Raw genomic sequence first — 22,657 nt, forward strand, 5'->3', positions numbered from 1 at the left:
TTAACAGATCTACCCCACCACCTTTTCCTAATTTCCTATCTTTTTGAAATATCAAATACCCTTCAATATTTAGGTGCCAGCCTTGGTCACCCTGCAACAACATCTCTGTATTGGCCATCAGGCCACATATATTTATTTCTATCCGTGCCAATAATTAATCTATTTTGTTCAGAATTCTGCTTACAGATACAGCCTTTAACTTTGTCTTGTGACTAATATTTATGAAATCATGAACATTATGACTGCCCACTAGATTTCTGAGCAAAAGGATTGCATGCTAAATGTGAAGCATAACTGGCATAAAATTGTTCCATTAAAATTCTCTGATTCCAACTGTAGATTCTTCAAAGTGACAAGTGCATTTCTAATATTCATGTAAATGTAAATTGAAAGTTTAATTACCTGGAAGAGGCCCAGGTGGCGGCATTCCTGTGAACACAACAAGTTTCACTAGCTTAAAACAAACCAAATTTATAAAAAGCGTGAGTTGATAACGTAAAGTTTAATTGATAAAAATGATCTCCAAATACCTGGAAAAGTGGTTCCTTCTGAACCGTCCCAAGGCAGATAAAAGAATTAAACTAATGATAGGGTTGCTAAGTTACAGCAAACAGGTATCAACAATGCGGTCGCGCTGATAAAACATTGGATTATTGTTCGTTAATCGATTGAACTACTGATTATTTTGTAGAGTAGGGTGGTGTAAATTAAAATAATGTTGTGCAGACCACTTATCCTAATCCAAGATCAACCTAGCCTACAACCCTTCAATTTACTGCTGTCCATGTGCCTAAGAGTTGCTTAAATGTCCCTAATGACTCTGACTCCACCACCTCTGCTGGCAGTGCATTCCACGCACCCACCACTCACTGGGTCAAAAATCCATGAACTCCCTCCGTCACAACACGGTGGGTGTACCTACACCACATGGACCACATAGTTCAAAACAGCAGCTCACCACTACCTTCTAAAAGGGCAATTAGGAATGGATAACAAATGCTGGCCTGGCCAGCGACGTCTACATTCAGTGAACGAATAAATAAAACAAAAAATGAATGTAGAGAATGTCCTCTTCACTTCAGTTAGGTCCCTTATTAAGTAGAGGTTTCCATTGGCCTGTGCTGGCTCTGAGCCCAACTAAATAAAAAAAGGAAACTTAAATTAAAAACGTTTACTGTTTGTTACCATAGTCTCACAATCTTAACTATTTGTTTTCCAGAGCAACTGAAGCAATGAAAAGAAACAGGTTGGGTGGCTGGCCTAATTTTGCTGTTGTTAAGAGAGTAGTTATAGATGAAAGTTGGGGGCGGCACACGGCACAGTGGTTAGCACTGGGACTACGAAGCCAAGGACCCGGGTTCGAATCCCGGCCCTGGGTCACTCTCTGTGTGGAATTTGTACATTCGCCTCATGTCTGCGTGGGTTTCACCCCCACAACCCAAAGATGTGCAGGTTACGTGCATTGGCCATGCTAAATTGCCCCTTAATTTGAAAAATAACAATTGGTACCCTCAAGTTAAAAGAAATAGATGACTCTGGGTGGCACAGTCGCGCAGTGATTAGCACTGCTACCTCACTGCACCGAGGACCCGGGTTTGATCCTGGCCCCGGGTCACTGTCCGTGTGGAGTTTGGACATTCAACCCATATTGTCCATTGGAGTTTGGACATTCTCCCGGTATCTGCATGGGTCTTACCCCCACAACCCAAAGGTGTGCAGGGTAGGGGGATTAGCCATACTAAACTTCCCCCAATTGGAAAAGACTGGTCACTTTAAAGTTATTTTAAAAAAGTCATAGATGAAAGTCCAATAGGTAAAAGGTTGGCATTCTTGCCCCATTGGATGAAGGAAGCGGTGAGGAACAGGTTTAGTGTTTATTGCTTCCCTCGCTCAAAACCAAAACATATCTATGATTGTGTTTTTTTTGTTGAGATTAAAGGTTTAATTTATTGAACTCAACGTGATGGAATGGACTATTTAGGGGGAAGTGAATTCCAAACTAAGCCTTCCTCCGATGGCAGAAACTCATGCCAGGAGCATTCTACTAAAACGCACAAGAAACCACACTTAGGTCAGTGACGGCAGATTATGCCAGACAAAAGGCATGACACCCAATCCTGGTCACCTTCTCACTTGATGTTCAGTAAGAAGTCTTACAACACCAGGTTAAAGTCCAACAGGTTTTTTTTCAAACACGAGCTTTCGGAGCGCAGCTCCTTCTTCAGGTGACTGGAGATGTTGACACACATGCACATTCCAACAAGTATTCCTAATAGAGGGATGCCAATATTAAATTAACAAACCACTAGAATTCAGCAGAGGCCAGGGCAGCACAGTAGCACAAGTGGATAGCACTGTGGCTTCACAGCGCCAGGGTCCCAGGTTCAATTCCCCGCTGGCTGCACATTCTCCCTGTGACTGCGTGGTTTCCTCCGGGTGCTCCGGTTTCCTCCCATGGTCCAAAGACATGCAGGTTAGTGGATTGGCTATGATAAATTGCCCTTAGTGACCAAAAAGGTTAGGAGGGGTTATTGGGATAGGGTGGAAGTGAGGGCTTAAGTGGGTCAGTGCAGACTCGATGGGCCAAATGGCCTCCTTCTGCACTGTATGTTCTATGTAAAAAAAATATAGGATAACACCAGAGAGCGCACTTAACTGCACCCAGTGATGGAAGCTATTTTCACCTTAATCACTCATGCACTGTACTTGAATCAAGAGTGTAAATAAAGCTGGCCCCAGGATGGATCTGCAAATAAAGACACCAAGCCACCCCCCCGCCTCCCCCAACCGACCATTTAAAATAAGCATAATAAACCAAATTTACAGATGTTCTATAAATGAAAAATATAAAGATAATTAAAATTGATTTTTTTTTTTTGCCTGGAAATTACAACGCTAATGAAAGAGGGGATAAATGTGAGGGCGGTTTAATTTTAAATGTTTGAATAAATTCCCCCTAATCCTTTTTATCTGATAGGTCAAATTCATGAGTCAGAAAATGTTTTGTACTCTGATTAAATGCGTCCGCTATTTAACGTTTGCCCCATAATATGCGCCCGCTAATTAATTTTACCCCCATAATTAAAATAAATAACAACAAATAGGTTAGTTTCGCCTGAGCAATTATCTGGTGGTAACACTTTCAAAAACATCTCACACTGCAGTCATGAAATGCAGTTTCATTGACACCAGAAATTCCAGTATCCTCTGTCACTCTCTCGGTACTCTGCTCCTGCTGGTGAAACTTTCTTTAACTGTTACTACAACCATAAAATATAATTAAAATACACTACAATCTGAAGGAAACAAACATAATCAAAGGTTCTTACCTGGAGGGTGTATGGGCGGTGGCCCACTACTGACAGGAGGGGGCGGGTGTAAGAAATGAGGTGGTGGTCCAGGTATTGGAGGAGGAGGACCTGTTGGGGCTGGAAATGGCGGTCTTTTGTTGCCATGGTCTCCGAGAACCTAACACCCCGCAACCAAAAAAAAAGTATTTTTATAATTCAGTCAATAACATTCCTGTTTCAGAACTGTGCTTTCTAAAAAGAGGGAGTTAGGAAGATACAAACAGGAAAAGGCATTTGAGTTGGTCCCAAATATATACAGTAGTTTTACATTCCTCCCTTTTGAATTTGCCGACATCGCCACAATCTCTCTGTTCCACCTATTTACCCACCTAGTGTAGTGGAAAGATACAAAATCTATAAATGTCTCTAGTTTGAATTGGAGTTTTTTGTTATGTCAGACATTTTGAGTGGTGGTTCATTTACACCCTTTAAATTCACATAAATTACTGCAGGGTCTGGATGCTGTTTTCCCCCCTGACTGCTTCTTTGTAGCTCAGGTATTTAATCAGCTTGAACTTTATCTTCGACTTAAAAATGCCTCTAATGAATTGCAATGACCTGTACCAAACCAGTATTCCACGCAAATTTAACATTAGCCCCTGGGATCTACAGTCACACACACACAGACACACACGTACACAGACACACACAAAAGGTGTCACTATTTATCAATAGTTCTGTTAAGGTGGCATGATGCCACAGTGGTTAGCACTGCTGCTGAACGGCACCAAAGACTCCGGTTCGATCCTGGCCCCGGGTCACTATCTGTGTGGAGTTTGCACATTCTCCCCATGTCTATGTGGGTCTCATCCCCACAACCCAAAGATGTGCATAGGTGGATCGACCACACTAAATTGCCCCTTAATTTGTAAAGAGATAGAATTGGGCACTTTACATTTTTTTAAAAATTAATAGTTCTGTTACACATTGCTTTGATATGTTTCAAGCCGAGATATAACATGGAGAATTGTGTTTCGGCCTTCGATGACCAAATGTTTTTCTTTTAGAAAATATTTTATTGAAGCATTTGTAATTTTCACAATTTAACATATTGATATTTCTAAAACAACCGTGCGGGTCGACGCACAAAATACCCCCTAAAACAACAAACAATAAACCATGTACGACCAAATGTTTTTAATATTAAACGTTTTTAAAGGAACCAAAAAGGTAATAATAATAATCTTTATTGTCACAAGTCGGCTTACATTAACACTGCAACGAAGTTACTGTGAAAAGCCCCTAGTCGCCATATTCTGGCGCATGTTCGGGTACATGGAGGGAGAATTCAGCATGTCAAAATTACCTAACGGCACTTCTTTTGGGACTTGTGGGAGGAAACCAGAGCACCCGCAGGAAACCCATGCAGGCACAGGGAGAACGTGCAGACTCCGCACAGACAGTAACCCAAGCCAGGAATCAAACCTGGGATCCTGGCGCTGTGAAGCAACAAAATTAACCACTGACTTCAGCAAACATCTAGCAGTGTGTGCAAATAGGCACGTTGCTGCATCCGAACTAAAAAAGATGAGAAACTCAAAGGCCTAGATGTAGTCTGAGACAAGCAAAAATAACTAGACGTCAAGGCCACCATATTATCCTTGCTTTGGTCATTTAAATGTTTATGAGCTGCTGGAATCTGAGCAAGGGAAGTCCTGAAAATCAGCATGGAAGCCCTTGAGAGTTTGAAATAGCTTTAGCAGGAAAATAGATACAGAACATCTTTTGTAATTGGACTGTTCAAATAATAGGGAGGTAATGATTAGGGTCAAATTGGTCTCCACCGGCTTTGTTATGCAGAGAAAGTCCAAGAGGGGATTTCTCAAGCAGAGACAGCCTGAAGCAATTATACCTGGGACACAACCAAGGAGTAGTTATGTGGAGATTGCGCTTTTACCCAGGGAAAAATGGTAATGCTGTTTCACTTTGGTACTACTGCTCTGACATTAGCATGTGTCAATTATTGCCTATACTGAACAAAATATAACTGTCACCTTGGGCACTTCTAATAATTTCAGAACAATTGTGATGGAGTTAAAAAGTTAATTGATTCTGTTATCCCAGATTCCAACATTCAGAAGCTGTTCATGTGGGCTCATTTAAACCTGCATTCCCACTGTCCCGTTCCCTTCCCCAGGTTCCTCACTGTGTATGTCTGCATGAGATTGCATTCATCATTTGTTTGACCATTCCCTCACCCTACTCTGATCCCCCTGTATAGCAACATGGCCTAGCTCTGCATTTTGAAGACAGCACACCGACTCAGTTGTTCCAGAATATCTTAACCCAACAAAAGAAAAAATACAAACAAATGAGACAAATTAATAATATCAGAAAATAGGATTCAAGAAAAAAATCCCATCATAATCTGCTCATTTATTGTGAGAGCTAACTAAAAATTCCATATGGATCAGCAGCCCTTTGAATCTCTTGCGCAAGTGGCTATTTTCCAAGTGCCGGCAGGTTCTATGACCCTGCTGATATCACGAGGCACAAACATTTTCTCTCTAGCTAAAGCAGGAACTTCCCTCCTTGCAATTCAGTTGTCTGCAGAAATCATTGACATATGGGACCAAACGGAACACCTTGGTTTGTATAGTTAGGCATGAGCGATCATGGGAATGTAGTAAATAAAGGGGAGGAAATTCTATATGAAAGTACTTTTTGTTCACAATATTTAATTTTATAAAAATAAATAATTGTTTGAATGTATTTTTAAATTGAAGTATTGGTAAAGTTCTCTTCCTTGACATACAAATCCGGCTTCTTTCATTGATTTGTCATTCCAGTGACATTCCAGCTGTCTCTATGGCTGTGCTGGTGTTACCCAATGTACTAATCAGCCACAGAGAACAGTATCCCACGTCACAAGATAGGTTCAGACAAGGAATGTCATTTGATCCAACTTAATTCACCTATTCAGTTAGATCAGAATATCTTATTGCAATACCTTTTTAGAAATAAATTTAGAGTACCCAATTCATTTTTTCCAATTAAGGGGCAATTTAGCGTGGCTAATCCACCTACCCTGCACATCTTTGGGTTGTGCGGGTGAAACCCACGCAGAAGCGTCTGTGCGGAGTCTGCACGTCCTCCCAGTGTGTGCGTGGGTTTCCTCCGGGTGCTCCGGTTTCCTCCCACAGTCCAAAGATGTGCGGGTTAGGTGGATTGGCCATGCTAAATTGCCCATAGTGTCCTTAAAAGTAAGGTTAAGGGGGGGGGGGGGTTGTTGGGTTACGGGTATAGGGTGGATACGTGGGTTTGAGTGGGGTGATCATTGCTCGGCACAACATCGAGGGCCGAAGGGCCTGTTCTGTGCTGTTCTATGTTCTATGTAAGCGGGGAGAATGTGCAAACTCCATACGGACAACGACCCGGGGCCAGGATCGAACCCGGGTTCTCAGCGCCATAAGCAGCAGTGCTAACCACTGTCCCACCATGCCACCCATCTTATTGCAATACCCATTTCTTAAATGAGTCTCTTAAATTAACCTAAGATTTCTGTCTCCATTTGTCCATCAGAAATGTTATTTTCTGATCATTCTGTGTGAGGTTTCCTAATATCAGTCTTAAATTTACTGTTTGCTTTGGAACAAGCAATGCCGCCTCCGATTTTAGTAATATTCTAGATTTACCTTTTCCATTCCCATACACGTCTGGTATACTTCTGTAAAATCATTTCTCAGATGCCTTATTTCTGGACTGTCATTTCTCATCTGGCAGACCTTTAACAGTAAAGACCAGCCTCATGACTCTTAGTACTGTTTCCAGCATATAAAATGTCTCCCTTACGTCTTGGCAATCCACACAGGATGTAGTATTTAACATGCGATCATACCAGGATACTGGTGTTGTGGCCACCATATGATGGATTATTATTTCCTCTGACCGATTTAAATTTTTTGTATAGCAGTTAATATTCTTGCAATTTGGTATTTATGTTTAGCATCAACTCTATTTTTCAGCTTTTCCGGCGCTATTACAGCACTAATTTACAGAGTACCCGCACGTTATGTATTAAAGAATACATTCCTGTTGGTGGAATGTCACATGATCTCTAGTGAGCACAGCAAGGTGCTTACGCGGACTTTCAGTTCTCCATCTTGGATTGTAGGAGCATCGTCTCCTAATAAACTTTGCACTGTGTTTGCAAGAGTCCAGGTGTGTGGCACCTCCATACACTTTCCCTTTGCGGCATATAGAGAATATAACAACGCATCAACCTTTTTTTTTTCCTTTCTTAGGTGCATTACTTTGCACTGGGCTTGTTGTTGGCTATTCTTCTGTTCACATATATTTTGACCAGCTCATTCTGCGATTTCAGGCTGCCCTACCACCTTGACATCAACTGAAATTCTGACCACTAGCACCACATTTCTGAAACCAGGGCAGTCACATAAAGCATGAGCATTTATAAATAAACACTGAGCCTTGGGGCACCATGCCGAGTATTTTCCCACATCTTGCAATCATTCCATGAAGTACTCTCACCAGGTTTTAAAACATCTCAGTTTGGAGTTCAATCATTAACCCTTTGTATGGAACTTTGTCAAATGTCTTTTTTGAAATCCAGGTATACTAAGTTATGGGACCATCAGCATCTACTTGCACTACCTGAAAGAAGTCTAGGACTCGGCCTAGTTTTTATTCAGAATTATGGGGCGGGATTCTCCCAGCCCTGGGCCGGGCCAGAGAATCCCCACGACCGGACCACGCAGGCCACTCTACACGGCACCCCCCCCCCCCCCCCCTCCCCCTCCTGCAATTCTCCGGCCGGATGGGCCAAGCAGCCGTGAAAAAAAAGTCCCGCCGGCGCCTTTCTAACCTGCTCTGAGCCGATAGGATCTCGGCATTGAAGGGTCGGGTGGCGGCCTGTTGCGGGGGGGCCCTCCGATGCGGCCTGGCCCGCGATCGGGGCCCACCGATTGGCAGGCCAGCCTCTCTAACTGGGGGTCGCCTGTGTTACGCGCCGGCCCCTGTAGCCCTGCGCCATGTTGCGTCGGGGCCGGCGCGCTGATGCGCTGATGGAGGCCATTGCGCGTGCTGGCACCACTGTGCATTCGCCGATCCCACAGCGCACAGTTCGCGCCGGGATCGGCAGCTGGAGTGGCGCAAACCGCTCCAGCGTCTTGCTGGCTCCCTGTAGGGGCCAGAATTAGTCCTGGCAGTGGCCCGTTCATGCCGGCGTAAAACACGACGGCGCGGACACTCTGCCGTGGGATTAGAGAATCCCACCCATGATGGGTGAATTCTAATGGATTTCAGTGCTGTTGACATAGAGGTGAAAGGTTTCCTTTAATTAATTATCCAATAGCTCATGCAGGTTGAAGTGTCTCCATATTAAATATCAAGGATCACGACTTGAAACTGTCTTGAGAACTAAAGAGCCACATTCTGGAAAATCACATGATCAGCTAGGAAATTTGGTAAACTCATTAATTTGGATCAGCAAAAAAATTTTTTTAAATGTGTTCAACAGACCAGGCCATCAAAAGCCGATACCCCCGATGGCGATGCCAACCGCCACTCCAGCAGAATTCTCCGCCATGCAATCAGAGAGGCGAAAGCCAAGACATCGGCCTTCCTCCTCTCCATGAGCTCCGGCTTCTCTGAAACCCCAAGTATCGCCACCAAAGGGTTTGGGTCCACCTCCTCCTCCACTATCCTGGCTAAGACTACGAACACTCCCGCCCAGAATCTTCCCAATTTTTCGCAACCCCAAAACATGTGCAAGTGTTTCGTTGGCCCCCACCCACACCTCTCACCCTCATCTGCTACTCCCCGAAAGAACCCACTCATTCTCACCCGAGTCATATGCACCCATGCACCACCTTAAACTGCATCAGACTCATCCTTGCACAGGAGGAGGTCCTGTTTACCCTACGCAGTGCCTCACTCCATACTCCCCAATTGATCTCTCCTCCCATTTCTCCTTGATCTTCACCACCTGCTCGCGGTCAGTGCAGACTTGATGGGACAAATGGCCTCCTTCTGCACTGTAGGGATTCTATCAACTGCCTCTTGTAACCATCTCAGATTTCCATTTTCCACCACCTTCAACTCAGTAGTACACTACAATGAAGCAGAATGTACTGTACCCGTCATCTCTTATGGAATCTCTGACAGGATTACTCACTTTTAACCAGAAACAAGATTCAATTTATGGTGACACACAAAAATCTTTTTTTTTTTTACCTGAATCGCACTCTCATCGCCTCCATGCTTGTCTCGCCGCCTTCCTTCTACCCTCCTGATAGAACCAGTGTATCCACCAATAACATCAATTGTGCCAGCAAGTTTTCTGGAGGGAAAACTTAATATTACATTAAATCTGATAGTTCCAAAAAGTTGGGTCTCAAATACATCAAGAACTGCTAGAATTATTCCCATTTAAAAATTATATTATTTAAAATGAGATACTGGTGAGCCAAGGTATTCCAACAGTGCTATATTAGCAAAGATATAATTTTATACTCATCTTTATTGTCACAAGTAGGCTTACATTTAACACTGCAATGACGCTACTGTGAAAAGCCCCTAGTCTCGCCCCATTCCAGCGCCTGTTCGGGTACACGGAGGGAGAATTCAGAGTGCTTAACCTTTTACAATCCTGCAGCAGCACTTAGCAAAAGTGTGGCAGGTGGGTGAGGGTGTTGGGGCAGAGAAAGAGTTTTTTTTTTAAAAAGCTATTGAGACAATATTGGAGGCAAAACAGATATTTAGTTTTCTATATTATTGGACTGTGCTTTCAACATTCAGAACTAAAATTATTTAATTGCAAAGAATCTTCAGTACTGATGCGATTAGATTATGTTTGAAAGCACTTGAACGGCAACATTGCCAAGATGATCAAGAACACTTGCATCTAAATCATGCTGTGCACCTCCAGTCCTTCAAGACTGACTCCACGTAACAGCTTAGGTAAGTTTATATTCATTACACTTAAACATAGACGTTAAAGTTTCAAGTTCTGGAATTTTCTTCTTAAACCTCTTTTTCTTCTTTCAGACATTCTTTTAAATCCATTTCTTACCCCCTGCCCAAATATCTCATGTGATCATGAAACACGTTTTGTGAGATAACATTCCTGTGAAATACATTGGAAGGTTTTGGCACATTAAAAGGCAATAATAAAGCCCATTTATCGCAACACCTGACATCTCAAAAGCACTTTACAGTCAAGAAGGACTTCTGAAGTGTACTCAGTGTTGTGACGCAGGAAATGTGGCAGCCATTTTCTGCACAGCAAGTTCCTACAAACAGCAATGCAATAATGACCAGATAATTTGTTCCTGCAAAATTAAATCCAGAAAAATATTAATAATAATTGCTTATTGTCACAAGTAGGCTTCAATGAAGTTACTGTGAAAAGCCCCTAGTCGCCTGTTCGGGGAGGCCGGTACTGGAATTGAACCTGCGTTGCTGGCCTTGTTCTGCATTCCAAGCCAGCTGTTTAGCCCACTGTGCTAAACCAGGGAACCAGCAATAACTCCCAGTTCTTCTTTGGAATAGTGCCATGGGATCTTTTACATCCCCATGAGAAGGCAGGCCGAGCCTCAGTTTAACATCTCATCTGAAGGATGCCATCTTCAACAGTGCAGCACTCCCTTTGTCCTGCACTGGTGTCTTCTGGTAGGCCGGAAACACAGAATCTTTTGACTCAGAAGCAAGTGTGTTACCAGCAGACAGGCAAGTTGATAAGATCATAGAATTTACAGTGCAGAAGGAGGCCACTCGGCCCATCGAGTCAGCACCGACTCTTGGAAAGAGCATCCCACGCAAGCCCACACCACCACCCCACCCCCACAACCTAGTAACCCCACCCGACACTAAGGGCAATTTTGGACACCAAGGGCAATTTAGCGTAGCCAGTGCACCTAACCTGCACATCTTTGGACTGTGGGAGGAAACCCACGCACACTCGGGGAGAACATGCAGACTCCGCACAGACAATGACCCAAGCTGGGAATCGAACTTGGGACCCTGGAGCTGTGAAGCAATTGTGCTAACCACTATGCTACCCTATAAAAATTGTTGTTAAAAGAAAACTTTCAGTGTTTTTCTGATAGGGCAAAGGCCAAGAGACATTCATAGGCTTGGTAAATCTATAGAAAAGAACTTCAAGACTTCAAGTGGTGAAAAGAGCAGTGATTACTGAACTACCTTTCATAAGTTGGCCCCTGGTTTACTGATTTAGTGTCCCCCTACTGCTATCTGGTCCAAGATCAACCAACTTAATGCAGCCCACTGATTAAACCTAGGATGTTCCTGTATGGTTCAGTTGTATAATCCTGTTACATCGGAAAAGCATCAAAATATTACATTAAAGGCTGTCTTCATTCACATGCCCCTCTTCCACTACAGGGCTAAAAAGGGATTTTTAAAATTATAGTAGGACTCCAGCTTCAATATTCTGAATGTTAACCTTATTAAAATAACAATTTTTCTTTTATTCTTCAATGGGTTCCGAATTCAAAGCAAACAGCTCCTGACTACTTTTTAAAAAAACACTGAGAATGGCTTAAGTGCATTAGAAGAAAAGTAGTTCTGGATTGAGCTCCTCCCATAACTACTGCACTTTGTATTATAGTTTATTTAACATAAAATACTCACTGATACTCAGTAGCTATGCCTCTTACCTATTAGGTGGTGGGCCTGCTTTCATTCTTCCGCCAGGTGGAGATGCAAAATCAGCTTTCAATTCCATTTGTAGCAAGTTGTTTTCTAAGTCCTTCTCCATGTTGCATAACCTCCCTTGCTGAACCTAGGTAAAGGAGAATGTTGGAAACAATAGTTACACACATGGCCTACTTAACAAAAAACACACAACCTTACATGTCACTTTGAAAAATAAGATTAACATTAAACATTTTTCAGACTACGTAACAGCTACCAGGACTGGCACATAATTTGGGAAGATCTTCGACTGCAGTTAGTGACAAATGATTTCATTTCACAGGTGCTGTTAAAAAGGGACCCTATCTACCTGTTCAGGTGCATCAAAAAATTCCATGGTGCTATTCAATATGGATTAAGGATTGTCCTAGCCAACATTTCTTTCTTAGCGAACTCCAGTAAAATCGTTCATCAAAAAATTTGTCATTTATCTCATTGCTTCGTGTTGGGCTTTGCTTCACACAAATTGGTTAGCATGTTTGCTTGAACAACTGCACCTATACCTCAAATATAATTAATTGATTATGAAGTGCCCCAAACTTCCCGATGATATGAAAGTTGTTATATAAAATGAAGTTATTTCTTTATTATCACACACAGCCGTGGACATAGAAATCAGATGGAACCTGACTGTAGAGTGCGCTACATATATGCAAAGTAAAAGTTGCTATAGTCCCAGACGAGCATAGGCTGCTTTCCCCTTTGAGGGGAGAACATTAACTGGGAATTTATTACTGACATGTATTATATCATACACAGCTTCTGTAATGAGACATTTTGGTGAGGACACTGTTTGAACGTCCTTGCATTTCCAAAGAAAATAACTGCAATTAGCTAAATCTGTACAGGCTAGAATGGAAGATGGACCCATTAGCTTTCAATGTAACAGAAGGTCCAAGCATCTTCAGGCAGCATTCTGAACTTGTTTTATTTCCGCAGTCCTCTCAAAACAGAAGCAACTGCAAATCAAAGTAAAGCTACAAACCAATTTTCAGCCTATTCAATTACTAAATGGTTAAGTATTTTGTACCAATACTTTGTTCTCTGAACCAGATGCAAGTATAGGATCAAGTCCTAACTGAAGTCTTCGTTGTTTCTCACAATAAGCTTTCCAGGTCTCTTCATTGAAGCCGTAGTTAAAATAGTCAGAAAGATCAGCACCTAAGAAAGAAAATAAATGGAAAAATAAAGGCACATATTGCTTTAAAGTCAATTAGTTCAAAAGACCATTTTTCCTCCCACCTCCAAATGAAATCTAGGTTCTCGATAACCCCCAGCACCCTATTCACTCAATTGAACTATTAGAACTACCGCACTGAAGGCTGGTATTGGCCTCATCTTATCTGTACTGGTTCTATCCCAGAGCAACCCAAAACTGAACCGTCTGCCCTGTTCTCTCTTCATAGTTCTATATCTTTTAAGCTTCAAATATTTACTCATCATTCCCGAAAAGATGCAATGCTCTCAGGTCTCAAATACTTCCTGTGACAAAACATCCAATGTTCCTTCATAAAGATTTCACACTGTACAAGGTTGAGGGCAATTACATAACAATGAGAAGTTAAACATTCAGCACCTGGGTCTCAAATGTCTATAAAGAAACACATAATTAAATTTGCACACTTAATAAAGGCTGCCTGCCTTAACTAATTTCTCAATCTACAACTTAGCCTGCATCAAAATCTATTTATATGTTAACTTTTGAGGCACATATAATATAAATGGAACAGCAACTCAGCATTATCAACACCCACAATACTCAAAGGGATTCCCAAGCAGCATCCTAGTCAAAGTCTGAAGATCCCTTTCTCCCATGACTCCATTGTGTTGTTATGTTGAGACGTCAGTCTGGAAACTTCATTGAAATTAGGAAGTTGCTGGCAATTCCATAGGAGTTGCTGTATAGGTCACATCTGCACTCTTAGGCATAATGAAATGATTTACACTTTTTGATCAAAAGAATTTACAATTCAAGGGGCAGAGCACTCCTTCTCATCTTTCTGTGAAATATGACTGTTCACAAATTAGCTGCTCATTGACCTTCCGTAACGACAGTGATCATACTTCAATTAAATTAAATTTAATTTTCATTGTCCATTTGGAGACTGTGGGCACAATGTTTGCTCTTTAAAAATCTCATACATGAATAATTATTAAATTGGCACAAAAGTCAAATTCTGGTTCAATATATGTCAAGAACATATGTTCAAAAGAAATTGGTTGATTATACAATTTTTGAATGTCTGCGGATGAGAAATAAATGCGAGATCTATTGATCCTCACTTGCAACATGCACCAAGTAGAAACCATGCCAGGAACAAAAAAATAATTTTTTTAAAAAGCGTACCTGGTTTTCTCCAAGGTTTGTCTTCAAACAAGTCCAAGTCTGCCTCAATCACTGGAATTCCATTTATGTTTCCAGGGGCATCTAGGTCAATGCCTCTGGAATGCAACTTAGCTGTATCGAGAACAGAAAAGACACATTTATAATGAATGCATTTACCATTGTTCAAATTTCCAAGTCTTTACACCATAATCAGACAACTACCCATGACAATCACTACCATATTTAATAGGAATCTGATCAGAGCCATGAAAAATATCACTCGCATAAACAATTCCGAGTGGAAAGAGAAAAGCCACTTACTTTCAAGCCATAGTCAAAATATGTTTAATAGAATGTTTTATTTGACTGAACTTATAAAACATTTTGACTGGAAATGGATTAGATGAAAATTAGAAAATCTAATTTAACAGCGCTGTTAAAATCCTTTCTTGCTGTCCATTCCCTAAATCTTTTCTTCCCCATTAGAAACTGCAGATATTGCAGCATAAATTGTCAAACAACCATATTAAAAAACATTGTATTGTTGATATATAGCCAATAAAATGCTAATTGCTTCTGCAATATTATTTCTGATTTGTCTTTATCGATGAATTTGTCTCAAATGAAAACTTTCATTAGGTTCCTCATTTTATACAAATGCTACAGTCTTGTGCAGGACCAAGGGCATTGGTTAGTCCGGTATCTCACATATGTAGCTATTAATTCAGAGGACAATCTGTGCCAAGTTATTCAACTGTGAGGAAATCGATTACACACTCACTCTCTTACAGTGATCATTTGGTGACAGAGGCAAAAAAAACTAACGCGATTACTCTGCTTCCCACTCTGGGTATAGGAAAGCCAACTGCAGTGAACCCATTGCTATTACAGCCAGGATTATCTGATTTAGGAGAGACTAGTGCGTAATCTGTAGGGAAACGTGATAGGATTTATATTTGTACTTAGGGTTTTACATGTAGTGTCCAATTTAACTCATTCAGAATCATCCTACATAAACCAATTCAATTTACATTAATTAAGCTTCTGTTCCATTACCAACAGGATTGCGCTCCAATATTTTCTGAAGAACAATTTAACTCAATTTATTAGAAACAGTAAGGACTAAACAGGACACAGAGGCATAATTAACTACTTTATTTAACTACTTCTATGATCACCTTTGACTGCCTTGTTGGTCCAGAAATATTAATTGACCCTGCCTCCTCCGCTCTCTGGGGAAGTGTTCCAAAGATTCACAAACCTCAGAAAAAAATATATCTCAGTTCCAACTCAAATGGGAGACCGTTTAATTTCAAATGGTGTTTCCTAGTTTTAGTCTCTCCATAGAATCATAGAAAAGTGACAGCACAGAAGGAGGCCATTTGGCCCATCTGTCCATGCCAGCCAGAGGACACTTGGGTGCCCTTTCCAATTCCACTTTCCTGCACCTGGTCCTTACAGCACTAAAGGTGCAGATCCAGGTAGGTGCAGATCCAGGTACATTTTAAAAGAATTTAGGGTCTCTGTCTCCACCATCAACTCGGGCAACAAATGCCAGATCCCCACTGCATAAAAAAAGTTCTTCCTTGTGTCTCCCTCTACACCTTCTGCCACTTTTACTCTTCCCCTCATAATTTTGTACAACACTATTAAGTCACGCTTTAGCCTTCTTTGTTCCAAGGAAAATAACCCCATCCTATCCAATCTCTCCTCGATGCTACATTTTTCTCATCCCGTCAACATTCTTGTAAACCTCTTCTGCACTCTCTCCAGAGCAATTACCTTCTTCCTGCAATGTGGTGACCAAACTGCACACAATGCTATTGGGTGGCACGGTAGCACAGTGGTTAGCACTGTTACTTCACAGCACCAGGGTCCCAGGTTCGATTCCCACTTTGGTCATTGTGCGGAGTCTGCACGTTCTCCCCGTGTCTGCATGGGTTTCTCCGGGTACTCCGGTTTCCTCCCACAAGTCCAGAAAGACATGCGCTCAAGTGAATTGGACATTCTGAATTTTCCCTCTGTGTACCCGAATAGGTGCCAGAGTGTGGCAACTAGGGGATTTTCACAGTAATTTCACTGCAGTATTTTTAAAAATAAATTTAGAGTACCCAATTCATTTTTGTCCAATTTAGGGGCAATTTAGTGCGGCAAATCCACCTACCCTGCTCATCTTTGGGTTGTAGGGGCAAAACCCACGCAAACACGGGGAGAATGTGCAAACTCCACACAGTGACCCCAAGCTGGGATTGAACCTGGAATCTCGGCACCATGAGGAAGCAATGCTAACCACTGCGCCACCGTGCTGCCCCTTCATTGCAGTGTTAATATAAGCCTACTTGTGACAATAATAAAGATTATTATTACTTGTGGCCTCAATTCCAACATTATATCCTTAATTTTATATTCTATACCTCTGCCAATGAAGGAGAGCATTTCATATTATTTCTTTACAACCTTTTACTTGAAACTGCCTTTATGGACCGGTGTACTGGTACTTCAAGATTTCTCACTTCATCTACCCATCTTATTATATTCCCATTTATTTTGTGCTCCTAGAACTGTTTAACCTCCCTAAATGCATGACCTCACATTTCTCAGTGTAAAATTTCACCTGCCACTTTAATCGCCCACTCTACCAACCCATCTTTCTCATTTTGGAAATTATAGCTATCCTCTTGCTATATGTATACACTGTCCACCACTCGTCAATCTTTGTGTCGTCTCCAAATTTCCCAATCGTTCATGTCCAAATTGTTAATATATAACACAAACATTAAGGGTCCCAACACTGTGGCCCCTGTGGAACACCACTTGAAATAACTTTCCATTTGTAAGGGCAACCATTGGCCATTACTCTTTGTTTCCTGTTACAAAGCCAACTTCTTATCCAGTTTGCCATATTGCCCTGTATCCCAGGGACTTTTACTTTTTTGACCAATCTACCACGTGGGACTTTGTCAAATGCCTTGCTAAAATCCATGCACACAACATCCACTGCACTACCTTCATCAACTCTTCTTGTCACTTCCTCAAAGAACGCAATCAAATTTGTGATGCAAGACCTTCCTTTAACAAATCCATGCTGACTATCCCTGAGCAGTCCATCGCTTACTATGTGACAGTTAGTCCTATCTCTCAGGATTGATTCTACTAATTTGCCCACCACCGACTGAAGACTAACTGGCTTATAATTCTTTGGCATTTCCTTCAATCCCCTTTTAAACAATGGAACATTTGCATTTTTCAGTCCTCCAGTACCTTCCCTGTATCTACTGAGAATTGGAAAATCATCCTCAGAGGATCTGCTATCTCCTCCCTGACCTCCTTCAGTAGCCTCGGAAACAATCCATCTGGTCCTGGCGACTTATCAACTTTCAGGTAATCCAATCCTTTGAGTGCTTCCTCTCTTTTTATGATTATCCCATCCAATATTTCACGGTGTTCTTCCTGGACTACTATATCTGCATCATTCATTTCCTTTGTAAACACAGAGACAAAATATTCATTTAGAACCTTCCCACAGCCTCTGAATCTACGTAAAAGTTCCCTTCTTTATCTATAATAGGTCCAACTATTTTGTTAACCAACCTTTTACCATTAATATACTGGACGGCACGATAGCTAGCACTATTGCTTCACAGCACCGGGGTCTCAGGTTCGATTCCAGGCTTGGGTCACTGTCTGTGCAGAGTCTGTACGTTCTCCCTGTGTCTGCGCACGTTTCCTCCGGGTGCTCTGATTTCCAACCGCAGTCCAAAGATGTGCAGGTTAGGTGGATTGGCCACGCTAAATTGCCCCTCAAGTGTCCAAAAGGGTAGGTGGGGTTACTGGGATAGAATGGAGGATGCTGTTTCCAAGGGCTGGTGCAGACTCGATGGGCCAAATGGCCCCCTTCTGCACTGTAAATTCTATAATTCTATGAAACCGGAGCAGCCGGAAGAAACCCATGCAGACACGGGGAGAATGTGCAGACTTCGCACAGACAGTGAGCCAAGTTGGGAATTGAACCCAGGTCCCTGGCACTGTGAAGCAACAGTGCTAACCCACACATACCAGCCCCTTTCTGCATTGACCTCGTCTCGTCCTGTTAAGCTCTAACACGTTTCTATGAGATCCCTCCCTTCATTCTTGCAAACGTCGGCGAATATAATCCTAACTGACTCGATTTCTCCTCATACATCAGTCCCACCATCCCAGGAATCAGTCTGGCAAACATTCGCTGCACTCCCTCCAGTGAAAATATCATTCCTCAGATAAGGACATGAAAGCTTCACACAATATTCTGGGTGTGGTCTCACTAAGGTCCTGTTTAACTGCAGCAAGACTCCTGTTCCTGTACTCAAACCCTCTCACCATGAAGGCCAATGTACCAATTGCCTTTTTCACTGCCTGCTGGTCTTGCATGCTTACTTTCAGCGACTAGTGTCACCCAGGTCTCTTTGTACATTGCCCTCTCACAATCTTTAGCCATTCAGATAATAACCTGCCTTCCTGTTTTTGTTACCAAAGTGGATAACCTCACATTTACCTACGTTATTCATAATCTATCATCATGCATTTGCCCACTCACTCAGCTTGTCCAAATCACACTGAAGCATCTCTGCATCCTCCTTACAGCTCAACCTCCCACCCAGCTTTGTGGCATCTGCAAATTTGGAGATATTACATTCAGTTCCCTCACCCAAATCATTAAATTACATTGTGAATAGCTGGGATCCTAACACTGATCCCTGCGGTACTCCACTGCTATACGCAACTTAGAAAAATATCCATTTATTCCTACTCTTTCTACCTGTCTGCCAACCAGTTTTCTATCAACCTTAGTTCACTACCCCCAATCCCATGTGCTTTGATTTTATACACTAACTTTATGTGGGACCTTGTCGAAAGCCCAAATAAACCAGACCCGCTGGCTCCCCCTCATCACCTCTACTAGTAAATCCTCGAAGAATTCCATTAGATTTGTCAAGCATGATTTCCCTTATGCGAATCCATGCTGACTCAGTTCAATCCTGACACTGTTTTCCAAGTGCTCTGCTGTTAAATCTTTTATAATGGACTCTACCACTCCAACGTCACGCTGACTGGTCAATAATTCACTGTTTAAATAGTGGGATTACATTAGCCACCCTCCAATCTGTAGCTACCACCCAATCTATCGGAACTGTTCCAGAGTCTATAGAATCTTGGAAGATGACCACCAATGCATCCACTATTTCTAGGGCCATTTCCTCAAGTACTCTGGGATGTAGATTATCAGGCCTTGGGATTGATCACCCTTATAGCCCATCAATTTCCAGAACATTATTTCCCTACTAATACTGATTTTCTTCAGTTCCTCCATCTTACTAAACTATTTTGTGTTCTTCAACATTTCTGGTACGTGCAAAACTTTGCCACAGGGTGGTCCAAACTAAAATGTTGTACCCTTTACGCGAGAACTGACTGCACATTTGAAGCAGTGTTAACAAAGGGAGTAGAGCAGTGCAATTATTTTCAGATTTCTGATTCCTCCTTCTGTGTTGTCAACTTATATGGTCCAGTAGTCTTCCCCATGGCAGTAAGACTGGCCATGGATAATTCAATGAGCTAGCAATGAAAATGTACGTATTCTTAATCTAGCAATTTACCAATATCACTGGATGAGCACCCTCACTGACCTGCAGAAGAACCATAGGGCCGCCCGCTCTTCAGATTCAAGTTCATTGGCGTCCCCCTGTATACATTTAAAGTCATCAAATTAAAGCAATTTTGATTTTATTAAAAATAAAATAGTGCACACACCATATTAGTACTAACAAGTTCCAGCTAGCGATCCAAGTTTGCTATTTGTCCATCATCCCATCCCAGTGGACAGTGAAATATATATTTGAATGAAAATGACACATTCAACATTTTATAGCAACTTTCCTTCATTCAAAAAAAATAAGAGTTAAGGTGTGCCGATTTATAAAGCCTTGCATTCATATAGTACACCTTTCAAGTCATCCTAAAATGCTTTACAGCCAATGAAGTAAGTTTTGAAATGTAGTCGCTGCTGTAGTATAGAAAAGATGCAGTCAGTCTGGGCATGGTAAGATAATTGTTTTATGTGTTGGTCGAGGTAAATATCCACATCAGAGGTAAATATTGGTCAATATAGCACTAAGGGACCATTTATGCTCCTCCGAGGAGACAGAACATAGAACATAGAACAGTACAGCACAGAACAGGCCATTCGGCCCTCAATGTTGTGCCGAGCCATGATCACCCTACTTAAACCCACGTATCCACCCTATACCCGTAACCCAACAACCCCCCCCTTAACCTTACTTTTATTAGGACACTACGGGCAATTTAGCATGGCCAATCCACCTAACCCGCACATCTTTGGACTGTGGGAGGAAACCGGAGCACCCGGAGGAAACCCACGCACACAGGGGGAGGACGTGCAAACTCCACACAGACAGTGACCCAGCCGGGACAGACAAGACGTCGACAGACAAGGCCTTATTTCAATGTCTCATCATAAATATGGTACAGCAGTAGGGCACAGGAATGGAATATTAGTTTAGACTGGGGTCAAATCCCTGCAGTGGGATATGAACCCACAACCTTTAATTCAGTGGCAAGACAGCTCTAACTGATCCACGGCAGACAACCATCTTTGCACAGTCAACTAAAAGAACAATCTGGGGGTTTTACATCGAAATGTTAACCGGTTTTTGCTCTTTGGGGATGCTGTCTGGCCCATGAATTTAAAGCATTTTCCAACATTATAATATATTACATCTAAATGAGGTTAAGACATCTAAATGAGGTTAAGATACATCAAGGAAAAAACCCCACTGCGAACAACGAAGGATCCAATAAAATGGGCAATCCTGTGACTGCAACAAACTCTACAAACTAAAATCTAAATCACAAATATTCCTCATTTCACAAGTCTATACATGCTGCAGCGGTCAGGGTTGTCAACAAATATTTAAAAAGCAAAACATTGCAGATGCTCAAAATCTGAAGTGAAAACAAAAGAAATGCTGTAAATACTCAGCAAATCAGGCAGTGTCGACAGAGAAAGAAACAATTAACGTTTCAGTGATCAACCTGAAACGTCCACAAATGTTGCCTCCCCATAGCTACCTGTTTAACATTGTTCTGTTGCAGAAGTAGAGAGGCAGAATCTTTAGAAATATTGGCTTAGAAAATTGCAAATATCATTAAAAAACATGTGGACTAGCATAGGAAAAAGTGGTTAGCGTAGTGGGTTTAAAATTAACTCCACACCTTTGGGCCTAGATAAATTATTAAAGTCAGAGATTGAAAATATCTCAAAAATAGGTGCAATCATCAACAATTTCGCTTTCTGGTATATCATTTTTTTTGCACAAAGACAATGGCCTGATGAAAGTTTGGTCATTCACACAATAACATGCAGTATGTAGGTATTGAAGCCATTTACAACATAGCTTCTTTGGGAAGCTGGCAAATTTGAGATCGCTTAATTGTAATTTTCAAGGCACGAAAGGAATTGACAAAAATTGATCCCTGCAAATTATTAACTATAAAGTTGAAAAGTTAAATGGCAGCAACAAAGAAGGAATGTATTTGTAACTTGTTTCTTTATATGGAAGGTAACCAACTTGGGGAATAGGTCATCAGGAAATCTCACTGAAGTGAGCAACATTCATTCAGGCTGCAATTAGGTGTGCTTTTGGAGACAGGAGAAATTTGAGAGATGTAGTAAGACTAATACAGGTAAGTCGTGTGGCCTTGTTAGTAAAATAAAACACATTTTAAGAACTTCAATACAATAAAGACACTTAATAATCAAAGTTTTAGAATCATACCAATTCACTTACATATACTGTGGCGCACCCGTTTTAATGTTGCCAATGGTGACCTTTACATCATCATCATCACTATCACTGTCACTGTCATCATCATCACCATTTTGTGAAGCCTAAAATATAAAGTTAATCCTTTTCAACCAATCAACAAAATAGCAAACTTTTAAAGTACTCTACATCCACTTTGATACTAAGTCAGAATGATAACATCTTGATTAAATCTCTTTATGACAATGGTCACTATGCAAGAGACAGGTGTGACCATACTTTCATTTCATTCATTCATTCATGGGATGGGGGCATTGCTGGCAAGGCCAGCATTTAATGCCCATATCCAATTGCTCTCAAGAAGGTGGCGGTGAGCTGCCTTCTTGAAGCATAGCAGCTTTTGCGGTGACGATAAACCCAGAGTAATGTTAAGGACACTGAGACAGAGACAATGAAAGAACATCAACATTTTCCGAGTCAGGATG

General features: G+C 41.6%; 1 protein-coding gene across 5 annotated transcripts in view; it reads right to left on the bottom strand.

The window, feature by feature from the left end:
* The window catches only part of LOC119952381 (pre-mRNA 3'-end-processing factor FIP1-like), a 53,841-nt gene that overhangs the window by 18,848 nt on the left and 12,336 nt on the right, over positions 1 to 22,657 (bottom strand). For 2 of the 5 annotated variants that reach the window (XM_038776090.1, XM_038776086.1), the window contains exons 4-11: positions 22,197 to 22,297; positions 20,016 to 20,071; positions 14,374 to 14,484; positions 13,057 to 13,187; positions 11,990 to 12,114; positions 9,546 to 9,663; positions 3,330 to 3,468; positions 403 to 429 (exon numbers count right to left, since the gene is read on the bottom strand). In XM_038776090.1, the coding sequence (XP_038632018.1) occupies positions 403 to 429; positions 3,330 to 3,468; positions 9,546 to 9,663; positions 11,990 to 12,114; positions 13,057 to 13,187; positions 14,374 to 14,484; positions 20,016 to 20,071; positions 22,197 to 22,297 (808 nt within the window). The remainder of the gene's footprint in view (positions 1 to 402; positions 430 to 3,329; positions 3,469 to 9,545; positions 9,664 to 11,989; positions 12,115 to 13,056; positions 13,188 to 14,373; positions 14,485 to 20,015; positions 20,072 to 22,196; positions 22,298 to 22,657) is intronic. The other 3 variants (XM_038776089.1, XM_038776087.1, XM_038776088.1) reach the window with 3 other exon arrangements.

The sequence above is a fragment of the Scyliorhinus canicula genome, chromosome 17 (genome assembly GCF_902713615.1).
Source record: "Scyliorhinus canicula chromosome 17, sScyCan1.1, whole genome shotgun sequence".
NCBI classification, from domain to species: Eukaryota; Metazoa; Chordata; class Chondrichthyes; order Carcharhiniformes; family Scyliorhinidae; genus Scyliorhinus; species Scyliorhinus canicula.